This window comes from Physeter macrocephalus, chromosome 17, assembly GCF_002837175.3.
Source record: "Physeter macrocephalus isolate SW-GA chromosome 17, ASM283717v5, whole genome shotgun sequence".
NCBI lineage: Eukaryota > Metazoa > Chordata > Mammalia > Artiodactyla > Physeteridae > Physeter > Physeter macrocephalus.
Window position 1 is genome coordinate 3,128,988 of NC_041230.1, and position 19,319 is coordinate 3,148,306.

At 49.7% G+C, this 19,319-nt stretch overlaps 1 protein-coding gene across 1 annotated transcript; it reads right to left on the reverse strand.

Annotated features, from left to right (window-relative positions):
* Positions 1–5,925: 5,925 nt before the first annotated feature.
* On the reverse strand, positions 5,926–12,766 carry LOC112067299 (leukocyte-associated immunoglobulin-like receptor 1). The gene is given in 9 exon segments (XM_055079197.1): positions 5,926–6,072; positions 6,659–6,711; positions 6,915–6,952; positions 7,062–7,079; positions 7,175–7,285; positions 7,999–8,068; positions 9,795–10,091; positions 12,189–12,224; positions 12,662–12,766. Coding segments are annotated over 9 exon segments (804 nt in total). The 5' UTR covers positions 12,696–12,766.
* Positions 12,767–19,319: the final 6,553 nt, after the last annotated feature.

Consider the following 19,319-nt stretch of genomic DNA (forward strand, 5'->3'; position numbering starts at 1 on the left):
ATAAACAAAATGAAAAGACAATCCACAGAATGGGAGAAAATATTTGTAAATGATGCAACCAACAAGGGATTAGTCTCCAAAATTTACAAACAGCTCACGAGGCTTAATATCATCAAAACAAACAACCCAATCAAAAAATGGGCAGAAGACCTAAATAGACGTTTCTCCAAAGAAGATATACAGATGGCCAAGAGGCACATGAAAAGATGTTCAACATCGCTAATTATTAGAGAAATGCAAATCAAAACTACAATGAGGTATCACCTCACACCAGTCAGAATGGCCATCATCAAAAAATCCACAAACAATAAATGCTGGAGAGGGTGTGGAGAGAAGGGAACCCTCCTGCACTGTTGGTGGGAATGTAAGTTGGTGCAGCCACTGTGGAGAACAGTATGGAGGTTCCTTAAAGAACTAAAAATAGAGCTACCATATGATCCTGCAGTCCCACTCCTGGGCATATATCTGGAGAGAAACATGGTCCAAAAGGATACTTGCACTCCAGTATTCATTGCAGCACTGTTTACAATAGCCAAGACCTGGAAGCAGCCTAAGTGTCCATCGACAGATGAATGGATAAAGAATATGTGGCATATATGTAGAATGGAATATTACTCAGCCATAAAAAGAAACGAAATTGAGTTATTCGTAGTGAGGTGGATGGACCTAGAGACTGTCATACAGAGTGAAGTAAGTCAGAAAGAGAAAAACAAATACCGTATGCTAACACATATATATGAAAACTAAAAAAAAAAAAAAAGGTTCTGAAGAACATAGGGGTAGGACAGGAATAAAGACTCACACATAGAGAATGGACTTGAGGACACAGGGAGGGGGAAGGGTAAGCTGGGACGATGTGAGAGCGTGACATGGACTTATATGTACTACCAAATGTAAAATAGATAGTTAGTGGGAAGCAGCCACATAGCACAGGGAGATCAGCTCGGTGCTTTGTGACCACCTAGAGGGGTGGGATAGGGAGGATGGGAGGGAAATGTAAGAGGGAGGAGATACGGGGATATATGTATATGTATAGCTGATCCACTTTGTTATAAAGCAGAAACTAACACAACATTGTAAAGCAATTATACTCCAATAAATTTGTTTTAAAAAAAAGTGAAAAGAATAGGGCATTCTGTGGAGGGTTTGTACAAAGTTTAAATATGCTAATGTTTGCATAGAACTAAAGAGCCATTGCACCATTGTAAGAGCTGGCTGAATCTAGGTTGAATTTTAAAAATATTCTTAAGATATATAAGAACATTTTAAATACCAGGCCTGTAACAGGCATGCAGGTTTCTTATGTTTCTATCAAAAAAAAATACAAGACGCAAAAATTGAGAACTGGATGCTGGCGGCCCCTAGCGGGTCTTCAGGGTAACGTTTCGTTTTAATCTGAGCGGGAACCGCAGGTCTGACCCCGGAAGTAGGGCGGTGACCACCTACACGTCCCACTCACAGCGGGATCGGGGCTCTCCGGGCGAGGGGCTCCCGGTGATCCCACGTCCTTGGCGGCGCAGCTGGTCCCGCTCCGGAGACGTGGTCGTGCAGATCCCAAGTGTTTCATGTTGAGACAGACCGGAGCGGCCTTGTTTAGAAGCCCTGTAGCTTCAGCAACGAGGCTAAGTAATCAGGTGGGAATTGTGGACGGACCTAAATCTGTGTGAACTGACATTAGGAAAGAATATATTTGGTTACATCTGTTCATATAACACGTCCATGAGGCCCGCCCACGTGTCAGTGATGGAGCGGGGCGGGGTCAGGGAGAGAGGTATGAGGTCTCCCAGGTGTGGAATTCAGAGGGCGCTGGGCGGACTGACATTGTGCACGTGGAACAGAAGATGCAGAGCAGACGTAGGCAGATATGGGGACCTGCTTTCTGCGCAGCCAAGGCAGGGTAAGCCCTTCCCCGGGCGGAGGCCGTCTCACTGTGCGTTTCAGCTGTGAAACTATTACAGCCAATAGACCGAAAAGTGTAACGACTCACGTGGTAGGAATTAGTTCCTCTTGCAGGAAACAGGTGAAGCTGATTCCAGCTCAGCAGGGAGGTGCTTTAAAATACTGCGTATTAATTGTAAAATGTGAGGGAGCAGATCAGGAGACGCCTGCCATTGAAAAGGTATTTCATCACAGTTCCCAGGAGGAGTGGGCAAGCATCCCACCCACCAGGGCCATGTAGGGAAGCACCAGAGACAGAAAGAAGGAGACGGAGTGAGGGGAAAATGGGGGGCCTTTACTGTGGTTTCCACAAGAAAGAATGGGCAGGAAAGGGTAAGCAGGCATGGGATTGGCTGGATTAATGATTTCAGCGGGTTTTGGGTGGAGGGGGTGTCCCTAGTTGTCATGTGCTTGGTCCTAGCGTGACAAGGGCAGGTGGATCGTGGCCCAGACTGTGGACCCCCATAAAGGAGGGGGTGCGGTTGTGGACTCTGGATTGACTGGTTTGTATTTGATAAGTGCACCCCAGGAAGAGGATTCTTGCTTAGGAGCTGGGGCAGGGTGGGGGCAGTGAGGAAGGAGGCAGGAGGACGATGCAAGTGACTCAGGCATATTATCGGGTCATCTAGGAAGAGGTGTGTTCAGTGTCAACCTTAAAATTAAATGTCGTTATTTTACTGGCAAAATGAGTTTATTTAGGAATGGCAGAGGAATTGTGATTCTGGACATTCAAACTCTGGCAAACCACAGTCAAGTCCAGAGAACAAGGAAGAGGAATGTTACTTTATGGAGAAAAAGGAGGAAGCTGGAAGGGGCTGCTTTGACTGAAAGTCCCTTGGAGAAAACCAAGAGGTCAGGGTGGTGGTGGTGGTTTCTCCTTGGCTGGGCTGTTGCTGTTTCTCCTTGGCTAGGTTGTGACTGTTTCTCATTGGCTGGGCTGAGGCTGTTTACTCATTGGCTGGCCTGAGGCTGTTTTCTCATTGGCTGGGCTGAGGCTGTTTTCTCATTGGCTGAGTTGTTGCTGTTTCTCATTAGCTGAGCTGGTGCTGTTTCTCATTGGCTAAGTTGTGACTGTTTCTCAGTGGCTAGCCTGTTGCTCTTTTCATTGGCTGGGTTGTTGCTGTTTCCCATTGGCTGGGCTATTGCTGGGCAAGGAGAAAATCATCCTTCTTCTGAAAATCAAGCTTCTTCCTGCCCAGGACTGTAAAATAAGCTGCAGCAGAGGGTAGGGGTGAGAGAGCTCCCCTTTAGGGCTTCCCAACTCCGTTTTAAATTAGGTTTCCATTTATTAATTTTCACACTAGCATATGTATGTATGACATGTTAAAATATGAACTTTATAGAAACCTGAAATGTGACTAATACGAGGGGTACAGCAGGCTCTATCCTATCGGGTCATCCTGGGAACCAGGTGCCACACTCAGCGTGTGGTTCCAGGGTCAGCCAGGGCATGCATATCCATCAGCAGAAGGGAAGGGCCGTGAGGATCTTGTGTGGGAGGTTCAGGGCCAGGCCTGGAAGAAGCTCCGTCCGTCCAGCTCACATGCAGCTATGAACTTCATCCCAGGACACACATAACTGCAGGGAGGCTGGGGAGATCATCTCGCTGGGAGCCCCGGAAGGGAGGACACGGTGCTGGTGAGCAGCCACAGTCCTGTCACACAGGGACTACCTGTCACTTTGAGCACTGGGCGGGGGCGGGGGGGTTAACGGGTTGTGGGGCGCGCTTCCAGTCTCCACTGCTGCCTCCCCGACCTCCTCTTACGTAGAGGAACTTTATAGAAACCTGAAATGTGACTAATACGAGGGGTACAGCAGGCTCTATTCTATAGGGTCATCCTGGGAACCAGGTGCCACACTCAGCGTGTGGTGCCAGGGTCACCGAGGGCATGCATATCCATCAGCAGAAGGGAAGGGCCGTGAGGATCTTGTGTGGGAGGTTCACGCGCCAGGCCTGGAAGAAGCTCCGTCCGTCCAGCTCACATGCAACTGTGAACTTCATCCCAGGACACACATAACTGCAGGGAGGCTGGGGAGATCATCTCGCTGGGAGCCCCGGAAGGGAGGACACGGTGCTGGTGAGCAGCCACAGTCCTGTCACACAGGGACTACCTGTCACTTTGAGCACTGGGCGGGGGCGGGGGGGTTAACGGGTTGTGGGGCGCGCTTCCAGTCTCCACTGCTGCCTCCCCGACCTCCTCTTACGTAGAGGTTCTAGGGACACAAGAAATAGACTCAAACATTGATCATGTCACAAGCTAGTGGAAGAAGGAAACATTCCTGCAAGGAGGTACTTAGAATTCAGAGCGAGGCATTCAAGCCCAGAGGAGCCCACAAGCGGAGGTGGTGCTGAGGACCAACACCCACTCAGGCAGACAGAATAACAGCCCCAACGATGTCCACATCCGGCTCCCTGGAGCCAGCTGCTGTGTTACCTTAGGTGCAAAAAGGGTCTGTGCAGCTGTGATTGAGTTAAGGCTCTTGGGGGTGGGGAATGAGCTGGGATGTTCCAGGTGGACCCAATGTAATCACCAGGGTCCTTGTAAGAGGGAGGAGGCAGGTGAGAGAGAGGGAAGGAGGTGTGACCACAGAAGCAGGAGTCCTAGTCAGAGGGGGGATTTGAAGAGGCTGCGGTTCTCCTTGAAGGCAGAGGAAGGGGCCCCGAGCCAAGGAGTGCAGACGGCCCCCAGACGCTGCTAAAGGTAAAGGAATGGATTCTGCCCTGGAGCCTTCAGAAGGAACACAGCCCTGCTGACGCCTGATTTTAGCCCAGTTTAACTGATGTTAGCCTTCTGAGCTCCTGAACTGTAGGATAATAAGTTGTGTCGTTTGGTGCCACTCTGTGAGTGGTTTGTTACAGCAGCAGCTGCAAGCTTGTTGGGATGAACAGCCTCCAATCCCAAACCTGAAGGGCATTAGCCAGGTGACGGGGTGAAGGTCAGGTCAAGGGCAATGGCCTACAGCTGATGGGTCCTCTTGTGTTTGGAGAATGCCTGGCGTCCAGTGGGGATGAGCTGGAGTAGGGGTGGGAAATGGGGGCCTGCATGTTCCTCTGGGTGGACGTAAAGCCTGAGGGACCCTCCCCCTGCAGTCGTGGTCTCATCAACTCCCTCGCCCACTCCACACGTGTCCGTGCGTGTGGGTGTGTGCATAAGTATTTGCGTTTGTACAGAGCATGCGTGCATTCGTGGGTGTGCACATGGCGGGGGGGGATGGGAGCTGTATCAGGTGTGGCAGGCCTGTGCCTTCACCCAGACAGAAGTCCCCTCAGACATCTCCCTCTCTCATCCCTGAGACACACACTTGGATCAGAAAACACGGATGCCCTTTTTGTCATTTCCCTCACTAAGTTTTGAGAGACTGTGGAGGCAGAGACTGGGACCTAGAACCTGTGTACCCCAGCGCTACACGCAGGGCTGACGCAGTTGGGCCTGTGAGGACATTTATTGATGAACAAGGCGAAGCATGATAAAGAAAACAGGGTATCAGCAATAAGCTGTATAAGTATAGCCCAGATTCAAGATCAACAACTGAACTCTAGGAAGGTTTGTACAGTCAGCTGAGAGAACAAAACAGATCTCTGGGGGCAGGGGAGGATTCACAGGACATGTCTGGAATCAGCTGGGCGACTGTAGGACCATAGCTGGGTCTCTAGAAACAGCCAAGAGACTGCAGCTGGGTCTCTGGAAACAGCCAAGCACTCTAGCTGTTTCTCTGGAAACAGCCAAGGGACCACAGCCGGGTCTCTGGAAACAAGTGCTACACATTCTCTCCAAGGAGCTAGTTGATTGTGGGCGGGGCCACATGGTGAATGAATCTCCTAGAAGTTGATTGGGGTCTCAGGACTCCAGCTCTTGCCTGCAGGAGAATTGACTGGCTGACTTCAGGAAGGGACGATTCCACAGGGAAACCCTCCAAATGTCCACTGCAGGCTTTTGCAAAAGTGACCTCCTGTGTCTTTAGCGCAGAGGCCAGGTGGGCCTGGGGTCAGTTTCTGGCAAGGGCTGCGTACATGCTGGACTTGGCTGTGGGCTCTGTGGACGGCGGGGACACAGCTCTGGCCACCCTCTGTGTGAGGGCCGGGTGGTCCAGCTGGGCATATATCACGTCCTGGGGGCCTCCTGCAGCAGGAGCCTGAGGAGAGAGACTCAGGGTGAGTATGGGTGGCTGAGGTGAGGGAGGGGCTGTGGGAGGGGAAGGCTTCGGTCGCCAGACTCCAGGTGCCCCCGCAGACCCCACCTCCTGAATCGCCACTGTGTAGTCCCCTCCCACAGAGAAGCAGGGTTGGTCTGTGTGGCCAGTAGACTATGGCAGAGTGGGGGCCGCCCCCATGGGGACTGAGCCATCGTGGAAGTGGGTCTTCCAGCCTCGGTTGAGCCTCAGACGAATGCAGCCCAGGTTGGCATCTTGACAGCAACGTCAGGACAGACCATGAGCCACCCCCCCCGCCCCGCCCCGGCTGATCCGATTCCTAATTCCTGGCCCAGGGACCTGAGATCGTGGAAGTGGGTCTTCCAGCCTCGGTTGAGCCTCAGACGAATGCAGCCCAGGTTGGCATCTTGACAGCAACGTCAGGACAGACCATGAGCCACCCCCCCCCGCCCCGCCCCGGCTGATCCGATTCCTAATTCCTGGCCCAGGGAACTGAGATGATTTTGTTCAGCTGCTAAATTTCAGGGACTTTGGGAGCCAGCAGGAGGTGACTAACGCAAGCACTTACTGAGGTGGCCACTTCCCCGTTCTTCTCAGGAAGTCTGTCAACAGTGGCCACATCTGGCAGGGAGAGGACAGGGGGTCCGTTCCCTGGGGTGGACCTTAGGAGGCAAATACGCCTGACCTCATAGCTTCATATTTTGTCTCCCACCCCGTCTGGAACATCCTAGAACGCTCCCAAACGCCCCCCACCACACTGCTTCCTGATGGCACTGAATCCCCGCTTCCCCCCTCCCAGACCTGTCCCCCATCCTTGTCTTTACCTGGTGTCCCATCGGGGACGTCAACAGCTGGGCTGAGCCTGCGGAGAAAGGACATGTGAGCCCTCAGGGCTGCCTGGGGGCAGGGGATTGGGGGCCTGGGGGGTCATTCCCAGGAGCCTCACCTCTCCTGGGGCCTCTGCTCTTCACCTTTGCTTCTGGGAGGCCCTGAGGACAGTCAGGTGCGAATTAAGAAGAGAAGCCTTCTTCCCAACACCCCAAACAGCCTGCCCGGGTCACCCCACCCTGTCCCTGAGACCTACCCCGTCTTCTCTCATGCTGATGATGGAGGAGGAAAAGGCCCGGGACGAGGAGACAAAGGAGAAAGGCCACAGGGACCCCAATGAGAATATAAGCATGCTCTGTCGGCCGGCCTGTGGGAGCTGGGAGGGTGGAATCCGATTAGCCAGCGTGCATTTATCAAGCACCTGCAGCATGCCCAGCACGCGCTGGGGGCTGGTCGTGTTCCCGCATGCCCAATAGTCCTGTGACGTGGGACTCGTTACCCCACTTTACAAAACCAGGTGTGAGCGCTGAAGTCTTCTGTCCACAGGGCATTGGTCAAGCCGGAATACGGCCAGCACCAAAGCCCCTTCTTTCCCCCTTTCCCCGAAGAGCACGCGCCGGGTTCCTGCTTCTGCGCCCCCCTCGCCCATCGGGACGGTTACTGTCCTGCGGCTGCGGCTGTGTCTCCGAGGAGGGAGGAGGGTCTGGGTCAGAGGCCTGATCTGGACAGAGAAGCCTCTGAGTCCCCCATCCCCACCTCCCAGGGGTCTCCTCCCCGGACCCCGACCTGCTCCCTCTAGAACAGCCCCATGGGCCTTTCTGTGAGGATGGTTACCACCGCGGCAGTCACGCGGGACAATTTTCATTGAAATTTAGGTGAACTAAAGTTAAAAGTCAGATCGCCAGCTGCACTAGCCACTGCGCTACCCCTGGCTAATGACACCCTCCCGGGGTGACGCAGATACACAGCATCTCCTTCCTGCAGGAGGCTGTGTGGGACAGCGCTGCTCTCCACGCTTTGTGCACCTTTACAGAGACGGAAACCCAGTAGGAATCGGAGCGGGAACCTCTGCCTGCCCACCTCCTTCTGGGTTCCCACCCCAAGCACAAGAACCCCCATCTCTGATCTCTTCTGCTTTTCACAGCAATCCCTGATGGGGCGGAACTGCTTTTCTGTGAGTGAGGAAGCCAAGACCCGATGTCCTCGAGCTGCCTGAAGCCCAGCCTTTAGCAGGTGAGAGGATGTAGCACCAGCCAGGAGCTGGACTCCGTGCACGCGCCTTTGGTCCATCACCTCCTTTACATCTCCTAAGTGCTGTGCTCAGCATTGCTCATTTTACAGGTGGTCCAACTGAGGTCTTGGGGGCTGGTACACCCACAGGGTCGGAGCCCTTCATCCCCTCTTCTGCTCAGCGCCCCCTCCCTCCCACTGCTCCAGAGGTTGAGTCCTCAAAATTCTTTAAAATAGAAAATTTCATCGCTTGGAGCATCCTTTCCTCAACACTGTGTCCTTGGTTCAGGACCACGACCCCATCCCGCGTTTTAACGCCATCGCTGCCTGAGCTTCCCCTGATGACGTTTGCTACGGCTACGATTTAAAGTAGCATATGTGTTATACATGTACAAATAATATATAGCAATATATTTACATCTATAATGTATATTACATATTATATAAGTATGCTTAATGCTTAAATAATAAATATAAATATATTTTAAATTATGTGGTTTTTAACTTACATATGTATAATTTAAGTTATATGAATAAATGATACAGAATTGTGCTATACATAAAAATTATATCAATTATACATACTTAATATATATTATGGTACACATTTTAATATTTAAATATACAAATTATAGTAATACGTAATACATGATAACATAATGTATAACACACATTACTCATGTAACAATATAGTAATGTATATTATATTATGTTACTTATATATTTAATAGTATAACTATATTCGAATATCCTTAAATTATAGAGCTGAAATTTTACATTGTAAGTTATATGTTTCTATTTATATACGCCCATATATACTTATATACTTCCCTATTATTCATGCTAATGAATTCTCCCGCTAAAGTTGGGGAGGCCAGGGACCCTTTCTCCTCCTTCACCGTGTGCATCAGTCCCACGGCAGGAGGGTGTCTAGTGCACACGAGGTGAGAAGAAAATATTTCCTCGGTATTAATAAGATTAGCACTTCTCCAGCTTGTCCCATTTGGCAGCATATTGACGCGGTGTCCTGTGTAAGGGAACTGCTGTGTCCCCAGAGCAGCACGGCGGGGTCGGTGCCCCAGGAGGGTGTGGAGGGGGTCAAAGTGTCCCCAGTGGGCGCTGACCCCAGGACATCCTGGGGGCTGACCGCACACAGGGGCAGGGACGGCCTCATCCCAGAGGTCCCCCAAAGCACCGTCCAGCCCCGGTCAGGGGTCTAGGACCACGTGACGGGCCCGATGGAGGGTGGGCCACGCCACAGGGGACACGTGGCCTAGGGGCCCCACAGATTCTCACCCAGTGGAAAGGACAGTCAACACCATCCTGAGGGAAAAGACACAGGTTCCCTTGAAGGGGGTCTGTCGTCACCCCATCTCTGGAAGCGCACTCCCCGCCAGCCCAGCAGGGACAGCTCTGTGCCCACCGTGATGCTGAGGCTGAGGGTCCAGGCCACTGTGGTGTCCAGGTGAGACCAGGCTCCAGGGACCCGAGCCAGGTGTGAAGGCAGACGTGTGTCCAGAGGGGAGAGGGAACCAGAGGGCTTGGGGGTCAGGAGGGGGCAGCGGAGCCTGTGGACGGAGGACACAGCTGGGGACAGGGTCCAGGGACCTGGGGCAAACGTGAGGGCAGAGCAGAGACCTCCTCACCTGTCCCCGCCAGCTCCAGGGCGTCACTGGGCTCAGACCAGTGATCACCTCTTCGATAGAGGCACTGATAATGCTGGGCAGTGTCTCTCCTGACAGCGGTGATGCCGAATCTGGCCTCTGTCTGGTGTGGACCAATTTGCGACACAGTGTTCTCATCCTTGAAGTCACTCCTATTTTCCTTCCTCTCCAGACGGAATTCCTCAGCCCCAGCAGGGCCTCTGCATACAGTGGTCACAGGCCAGCCCTGGGGTCTTACAGCGTCTGGCTCAGCCCTGGTGGAGCGGCTGGGCAGGGTCCCTCGGATGGGTAAGAGCAGAATCTCAGCATCCATTACGTGAAAATCATCACATCACATAATTCACTCATTTTTGTTGCTCAGGTCAGTACCTTTTTAAAAAAAATTTATTTATTTATTATTATTTTTTTTTTGGCTGTGTTGGGTCTTCCTTTCTGTGCGAAGGCTTTCTCTAGTTGCGGGGAGCGGGGGCCACTCTTCATTGCGGTGTTTTTTTTTTTGAAACTTGCAAAGTTGTGCAACCATCACCACCATACAATATATATATATATTTTTGGCTGCACTGCATGTGCGATCTTAGTTCCCCAATCAGAGATCAAACCCACACCCCCTGCATTGGAAGCGTGCAGTCTTTACCACTGGACCACCAGGGAAGTCCCACAATCCAATTTTAGAACATTTCCATCATCCTCCCCCAAAAGACCACCCACGCCCATTCTATGAGCCTCTAAATTCCCATCGCTGCGGAGTTATTTTCCCCACTTGACTGAAGGGCCCTGAGACTTGGTCACATCTTGCTCGGCGTGACGTGGGAGGTAGCAGAACAGACGGGGGGCCCCCGGTCATGTCTGCCGCAGGGGGCGGCTCCCTCCCTGCCCACGGCCCCTCTAGGGGGACAGAGAGAGCTGGGAGGGTGGCACAGGATGGGAATGACCGGCTCATTCCTGGGACAAGGAAAGCAGGAGTCTGGAGTCGGTAGGAATGATCTGGGCTGGGTCTGAAGGGCAGCTGCCAGTCCCAGGTGGGATTGTGTGGGGTGAGGGGCGCAGTCTGCAGAGTGGCAGCGGAAGTGTGTGTGCGTGTGTGCGCGTGCGCGTGCGTGTGTGTGTGCGTGCGTGCGTGTGTGCGCGTGCGCGTGCGCGTGTGCGTGCGTGTGTGTGTGTAGGAGCTGGAGCACAGCTCTGGCCCCACATTCCTCCCCACGCGAGGATCTCTGTGTCCAATGTGAGTCTTCTGTACTTTCATCCCTGGGTTTTCTCCGTATTTTCCACCTTCGTCTCAGTGTATTTCCATTTCCCTGTTACTGAGGCTCTGGAGACCCCATCTGTCTCAGCTAGGCTGGGGGCCGGGGGAAGAGCGGGTTTGTAGCCCTGAAACAGGAAGTTGGCCTCACATTCAGCAAAATCCCATAGAGGCGGGGGGCTGGCAGAGGTCACTCATTCACTCTTTCTTTCTTTTGACCACATCTTAGTTCTCATCTATCTGTTTACCGATGCCTCCATGTACCACCGGTTCCACAAATATGAGAAACACCCAGGATGCCTGCCCTCTTGGGGCTGAAAGTCTAGAGAGAGGATAGACATTGACAAATAATTGTGCAAATCCACGGGTACAAACGGTGATACGTGCCCTCGGGGTGAGTGTGGGAATCTCGGGGGCACACGGGAGGCAGAGCTGCCGTCCTCTGGGAGGTCCGAGGGAAGAGGTGTCTGAGCCGAGATCTGAGGTCAGGGATGAATTACCCAGGCCGAGGGACCAGGGGCACCGGACATTCAGGGTGGTGAGGAGGTCCGGAGCTGAGTAGGAAGATGGCATTTAGAAAGGGAAGGAAAACCAAGGTAACTGAGATAAGTGAGCCAGACAGCGTGGGCACAGACAGATCCAGACCAAAGAGAGATGCGTGGGTCTCAGTCTGTCTGAAGGTAAACTGTGAGAGGACCCTGAGGGAGATTAAGGTTTTCCTGCAGATAAATTATATACTATATATATATATTTAAAGTTTTTAAGTAAAACTTTAAAATGATCACTTAAAACCACGTCACTGTGTGATATAGTCTGTACGGGAGGACGGAGACGGTGGGATTAAGGAGGATTCTCAGAGTCTGCCCTTGGCGACGTCATGTTCTCTGCCCAGGGGCTGCTGAGGGACATCTGGGCTTGTGTGGGGAGAGCTCGTGGGCTCAGCCTGGTCCTTAGGATCTGAACTGTCCCTGTGGGCCATCAAGAGCAGAGGTGGAGAACGCGGGAGAGACCTGGGCGAGCGTTATACATTTGGGGTTGTTTGCAATTCGAGGTGTATGTCAGGGCCCCCCAGGATCGGCTCCACTCTCACCTACATCTGCCTGCGGGGTGCAGAGGGGATTGGGGAGAAGACTCACCTGCCTGTGTGTGGATCGCGTGGCCCAGACAGAGCACTGGAAGAGAAGTTCTAGTGAGAAAGACGCCCACTGTACGGTTTCCTCGTGGGGCTGCAGTCACAGGGGGGGCCTTGAGGAGCCAGCGGGGTAGGGGGTGGTCACCGTCCCGTAATTTCCCGACACCCCCGTCCACGTTGCATCTGAGTACGAGCCCTCTCCTTGCTCTGACATAGTCTCAAGACAAGCCCCCGACCTCTCTTCCGAGCCGCTGTTCCTCCCCAGCCCCCAGCCCTTCTCAGTCTGAGCTGAACCCCATACACAGGCACCGTTTCCAGCACTGAACCCTCCGCGGTAAGACTTAGGTCTTGGCCAGAGCTCAGGGGGACCGCTTCGCCCCGCTAGGGCCCCAGCGTCTTCTGGGCTGGAGTCGGGACGGAGCTGGGAAGCAGAGCCCCTCTGCCCCTGGATTCCTACCCCTCCATTCCAGGACTCACCCAGGCCCGGGAGGGTGGTGGGACGGGGGGACATGGCCCAGCCCCTGCCCCCGGCACCGTCCTGGAGTTGGCGAGTGAAGGACAGAGCCTGTAGGCGACACGAGAGAAGAGGATATGGTGGCTAGGGGCCCTTTCTGGGGTTTGACATCAATGGCCTCAAACAAAGGGGAAGAGCTCTCTCTCCCCTCCCATCCACGCCTCCCACTAATGAGACAGGGCGGGGGGGCCTGGCTTCCAAAAGATGTTTGTTCCCCCTGTGCACTGATGAGGCTGAACTCATCCCTGGATGCACCCCTTGAGGTGGGAGCCAAACTGACTTGACTCTTGGTCCCAGCTCCACACGACAACCATCTGTTCCTGGGCAAAGAGTTACACCACTTTATGCCAACATTTCCTTGCGTTTAAAATGGGAAGCCCCAAGTCCCCCTCCAAATATTTAATACAATATATGTTACATTCCCAGCAAGGTACTGAGCTCATTAAAAATATCTCACTAACATGGGTTCTCTGCCTATCTTCCCGAAGTGGCATGGGAACCAGGGAAGGGGAGGCTGGTCCATCAGCACAAGCAAAATCCTAAAGGGATTGGATGATCAGGAGACAGACCTTGGGAGCTGGCCCTGGGCTTGGGGTCAGGTGGGGCACCCAGCTGGGTGCTGAAATAAAGAGCAGGACCAGGGATGGGGAGGGCGTTTGTGCAAACGGAGCCCAGTAGGACAGGAGCCCCATCATGGAATCTCACGTCCACTGCCCCTGAGGCCAGGGGTGGCTGTGCCAGACATTGATGGTGGTCTACACAGCAGCCTATGCTCACTTCTTCCTTATTAACAGAAACCTAGTTCTGTTTGAGTGGCTGTGTTCCAACCCTGGGGCTGAGGGATAGGGGGAGTGCAGAGGATAAAAGTGGGGTTAAAGCAATCCAGCAATCCCGTTTGCAGTGATTGGTCCAGAGGGGGCACATGACCATGTATGGCCAATGATACTTAAAGCAGGATATATCAGGGTCTCTGGGAATCATATTTCTCTCTTCATGACAGAGGGTCTCGTAAGACTTTTGCCTCCTTCTCTCCTGTCCATGGGCAGCTATATCATGATGATGTGATGCAACAGCCATCTTGCAACCATGAGGCAACAAGCTTGACTACAATAGCAGAAATACTGAACAAACTGAGGGGAAAGAATACAAGATCCAGGGTTCATAGAAGGTCGCCAAATGCTGAACCAGCCCTGGGACTGCCTATCCCTGGAATTCTTAATAAGTAAACAATAAATATACTAGATTTTCTGTCAAAATTTCAGACTAAATCTGTGGACCACACTCCATTTTAAAATAATTATTTTAAAAACTAAAATTGCTCGATAGACTATTTTAAAGGTCTTCTTAAATGCCTCAAAGAAATGAACGCTAAGTGAAGGCTATGTAGTCAAAAATTAAAGGAAGACAAGATTCCCCAGTCAAGTTGAATGCTGAACATGGCTCTCACCTTGACAGTGATGCATTAAGTTTTATTTTATTTATTCATGGCCTTGCAGATGGTAGAGGCTAAAGGATAAAGTCCAGGGGTCACCCTCGTTGACTAACACCAGCCAGCCCTATGTATCTGTGTCTTTCTGGTCTCTCTCTCTGCCTCTCTCTTTCTCTCTCTGTCTCTCTCTCTCTCATCTTCATTAGTGGCTTTTATCAGGTTTATTGAGGGATAATTTGCAGACAACCAACTGCATCCATTAAATATGTGCAAGTCAATGAGCTCTGGTAGTTGTGAAACCACCATCATAGTCAAGATTTCCATCACCACCAAGATTTCATGTTCCCTTTGTGAAAATAAGCAACGTAACCTCATTTAAAATGGAGTCGGGAAGCCCTGAAAGGGGAACTCTCAGGCATGTAGCACTTGGTGCAGCCTGCGCTCCCAATAGGGAGAAGGAAGATGAGAATTATTTAGACAAGGGAGGACATTAATTACATGGGAATTTCATCCCCTGGCTTTAAGAAAAAGAAGGAAGATCCTTCCGTGCCCCAGCAACAATGCTCTAACCACTGCTTCCAGCCAATGAGAAAATGTCAAACCTCTAACTCTTGTTCTTCAGTGAATTTCTGTTCAAAACAATTCTTCCCCATTTCCTCCTAAAACCCGATAAGAGGTGACCTCCCCTTTATCTCTTTAGACTTGCCTGTGATCCACCATAGCTGGCCTGTCCCAAATAGCAATTTTCTGCTATTCCCGAATAAACCATTTTGCTGCTAAGGTAACTGGCTGTTTTTATGGTTGATACTCTTTGGTCCCAGGTGATCACTGCCAACCAAAGAATGTCACTTTCTATCTGGCTCTACAAGGATTGAGTCATTAGCCACTGGAGTTACTCGCTTTTGACACGCCCCGAAGGGTGTTCAAGGCAGGGATCAGGAATGAGGCCCTTTGTGCTCTGGGAAAACTGGCAGAACAGGCCTTCAGAGAGTTAGGTATTTTCAGGAGAAGATTTTATGAACCCAATTTCTTGCATCTTCTTGTACTTAGAAAAGCACTAAAGTCATTAACTAAGGTATCTGTTCCTTGTGAGTAGCCGCAACCTTCTACAGAGTGTGTGCTTGACGGCAGGTACCCCTTCTCCAAAATCACATAGATGCTGATATCGGAGCAGTTCCTCAGAGCTCTCTGAGAGGCTGTCTCATGGGCAACAGTCCTCAGTATGTCCCCAAATAAAACAGAACCTCACAGCTCTCACTGTGCATTTTGTGCATTTTTATTTCAGTCAACACCATTGCTCTTTCTTTTCTTTTTAGAAAATATGTATCTGCTAACTTATTTTTTTATTGAAGTATAGTTGATTTACAATATTGTGTTAGTTTCAGGCATACAGCAAAGTGATTTGGTTTTATATATATATATTTGAAAAAAGAATACGTGTGTGTTACTCACGTATTCTTTTTTTCAATTCTTTTCCACTATAGGTTATTACTAGACTTCCCTGTGCTATACAGCAAATCCTTGTTTATCTGTTTAATATGTGGTAGTATCTGTTAATCCCATACTTCTAATTTATCCCTTCCCTCCTTTCGCCTTTGGTAACCATAAGTTTGTTTTCTATGTCTGTGAATCTGTTTCTGTTTTGTAAATAAGTTCATTTGTACTATTTTTTAGATTCCACATGTAAGTGATATAATATTTGCCTTTTTCTGTCTGACTTCACTTAGTATGATAATCTCTAGATCCATCTAAGTTGCTGCAAATGGCATTATTTCATTCTTTTCCATGACTGGGTAATATTCCATTGCGTATATGTACCACATCTTCTTTATCTATTCATCTGTCATGAACTCTTAGGTTATTTCCTTGTCTTGGCTATTGTGAATAGTGCTGCAATGAACATTGGGGTGCATGTATCTTTTCAAATTAGAGTTTTCATCTTTTCCAGATATATGCCCAGGAGTGGGATTGCTGGATCATATGGTAACTCTATTTTAGTTATTTAAGGAACCTCCGTACTGTTCTCCATAGTGACTGCACCAATTTACATTCCCACCAACAGTGTAGGAGGGTTCCCTTTTCTTCACACCCTCTCCAGCATTTATTATTCATAGATTTTTGATGATAGCCGTTCTTTTTTTTCTTTCTTTCTTTTTATTTTTAACATCTTTATTGGAGTATAATTACTTTATAATATTGTGTTAGTTTCTGCTGTATAACAAAGTGAATCAGTTATACATATACATATATCCCCATATCTCTTCCCTCTTGCATCTCCCTCCTACCCTCCCTATCCCACCCCTCTAGGAGGTCACAAAGCACCGAGCTGATCTCCTTGTGCTATGCAGCTGCTTCTCACTAACCAACTATTTTACATTTGGTAGTATATATATGTCCGTGCTGCTCTCTCCCTTCATCCCAGCTTACCCTTCCCCCTCCCCGTATCCTCAAGTCCATTCTCTACGTCTGCGTCTTTATTCCTGTCGTGTCCCTAGGTTCATCAGAACCTTTTCTTTTTTTTAGATTCCATATATATGTGTGATGACAGCCATTCTGACAGGTGATACCTCATTGTAGTTTTGATTTACATTTCTCTAATAATTAGTGATGTTGAATATCTTTTCACGTGCCTGTTGCCCATCTTTTTGTCTTCTTTGGAGAAATGTTTGTTTAGATCTTGGCTAACCTATTTTTTAAACAAACCTACCTTGACGTAATTTTAGATTTGCAGAAAAGTTGCAAAGACACAGAAAAATCCCATATGCCCTTCATCCAGTTTCCCCTAATGTTAATGTTTCGCATAACCATAGTACATCTGTCAACAACAAGCAGTTAACATTGATTCAGTCATTAACTAGCACAGACTTTATTTGGAATTAATCCGTTTTTTCACTAATGTTCTTTTCCTGTGCAAGGATCCAATTCAGAGTAACATTCGGATTTAGTTCTCTCTGTTTTGAATATAGAGAAGAGTTTCTGTTTTCCTCGTTGGATCCTAATTACTATTCCCACCGTACCTGAAGGGCATATGCAAGGAGGATATGGGGACAGGCTGACTACTTAGGAAAAGACTGGCTAAAAGAATTAACATCTACAGGGACTTTCCTGGTGGCGCAGTGGTTAGGAATCCGCCTGCCAATGCAGGGGACAGGGGTTCAAGCCCTGGTCCGGAAAGATCCCACATGCCGTGGAGCAACTAAGCCCGTGTGCCACAACTACTGAGCCTGCGTTCTAGAGCCAGTGAACCACAACTACTGAAGCCTGTGCACCTAGAGCCCGTGCTTCGCAACAAGAGAAGCCACCGCAATGAGAAGCCTGTGCACCGCAACAGAGAGTAGCCCCCGCTCGCCACAACTAGAGAAAGCCCGCGTGCAGCAACAAAGACCCAACGCAGCCAAAAATAAATAAATTTCTTTAAAAAAAAAATATATATATATATATGCTCAAGAATTAGCATCTACAGCTTCCTCCTAGGTCAGCAGGTCCATCAGGACAGTTATTCTGTTTTTTTCTTTCCGGAAGTGGACGTGGAGCTGTCATTCCTCACTACGCTCAGTAAGGCCCCCAACCTTTGCATCCTTCTGACACATGGATCTCCAGCTGGAGAGCATTCATGCCCAAGGCTCACTACAGGATAAGCATAGCATATACTCCTGAAACAAAACCGTCACTTCGTTGGAGTTTGCACAAGTACTGAATAATGATTCCCTTAAGTGATTCAAGTAGATACACCGCATTTGCAAATTAAATATAAACTGAATGTCAGTTTATAATATAAACAGATACAAAGGCAAAATCCACATAAATAAAATGCCGTAAGATACAATGTGAGATGTTATTGAAAGATGATTCACCGCAAAAACAGAGAGTGGAGCGGTGGTTACCAGCATGTGAGGCGGGAATGGGAGAGATGTTTTTAAGGTTACAAACCAGCAACTAGTAGATAAATAAGCCCTAGAGATCTAATGCACAGCATAGTGCATATAGACAACAAAACTGTATTCTAAACATTAAACCTGCTAAGAGACCAGATCTTAATTGTTCCCACCGCTAGAAGAAATTATAATTATGTGACCCTGGCAGAGGTATTAGCTAATGCTACAATGGTAATTGTATTGCAAAAAATGTATCGAATCAATATATTATACACCTTAAACCTATACCACATTATATTCCAATTATATCTCAATTAAAGACAGAAGATGAGTTTGCATCAGAATAATCCAGATATTCCAAAAATACTCTGGTGTGGCCGCTCCGCTGAGCAGACCTCCCCCTGGGGCTGTGATGGGTAGTGATTCTCATGGACAGACTGGGGTTCTGGTCCTCAGAAACATCAGCTTGTTGCAGCCTCGGGTCTTTCCCTCATTGCACAGAGGACCTGATCAGATCTCAGAGGACCACCCACCCCTTTTTGAGTGTCCCCAGCTTGGCTCAACTGAACAGTAGTGTCTGCTGTGGGGTCTACAGAGCAGAATCTGAGTCTACATTGCCCAGAGGCCTGGGGTCATTCTTGCTGTTTCCAGGAGAATCCTCTGCAAAGCCCACCCCAAGTTTTCCGAATTAGCCCACACCTCTGCGTTCCTCTCCTCCTGCCTGGGAGGATCCTTGGTGTTCAGCCAGGAAGACAGTCTAGGAGCAAGATGGGCTCACCCACCTGCGTCCAGATCCTCTGGCCCTAATGGAACCCTGGAAGGATGGCCTCCTGAACGATAACCCACCTCGATGGGAATCCCTAGCTCCTAGGAACTCTGTGTTCTCATGGATGGCAGCCTGGCCTGGACTAGGATGGTGATGAACTCAGCTTCCCAAGGCTGCATCTTCAGGATGGGATTTCAACCGTATTCCCCGCCCCACTTCCAGGATTTACCGAGACACACAGGTGATGAACATGAGGCGTGTAAAATGCTTCCGCTACGTCAGAGGTAGAAGCCAAGCAAGCTGAAAAGGGCACAATATGTGGTGTGTTGGACCACACCACGGTCCAACAGTCTGGATCTTAGCAACCAGACATAAAAACGAGCAGTTTTTTTTTCTAGTCTGTATGGGTCTCTGCTCTTCCCCAGGTTGGGGCTGAGAAAAGAACAGAACTTCCTGAAAATGTTCAACCGGAAACCCAACGCTGTATTAGGCAACCCTCATCCCCTAACTAGTGCCTGACACAAACTGCATCTCAGCCTGCAGCCTCCCAT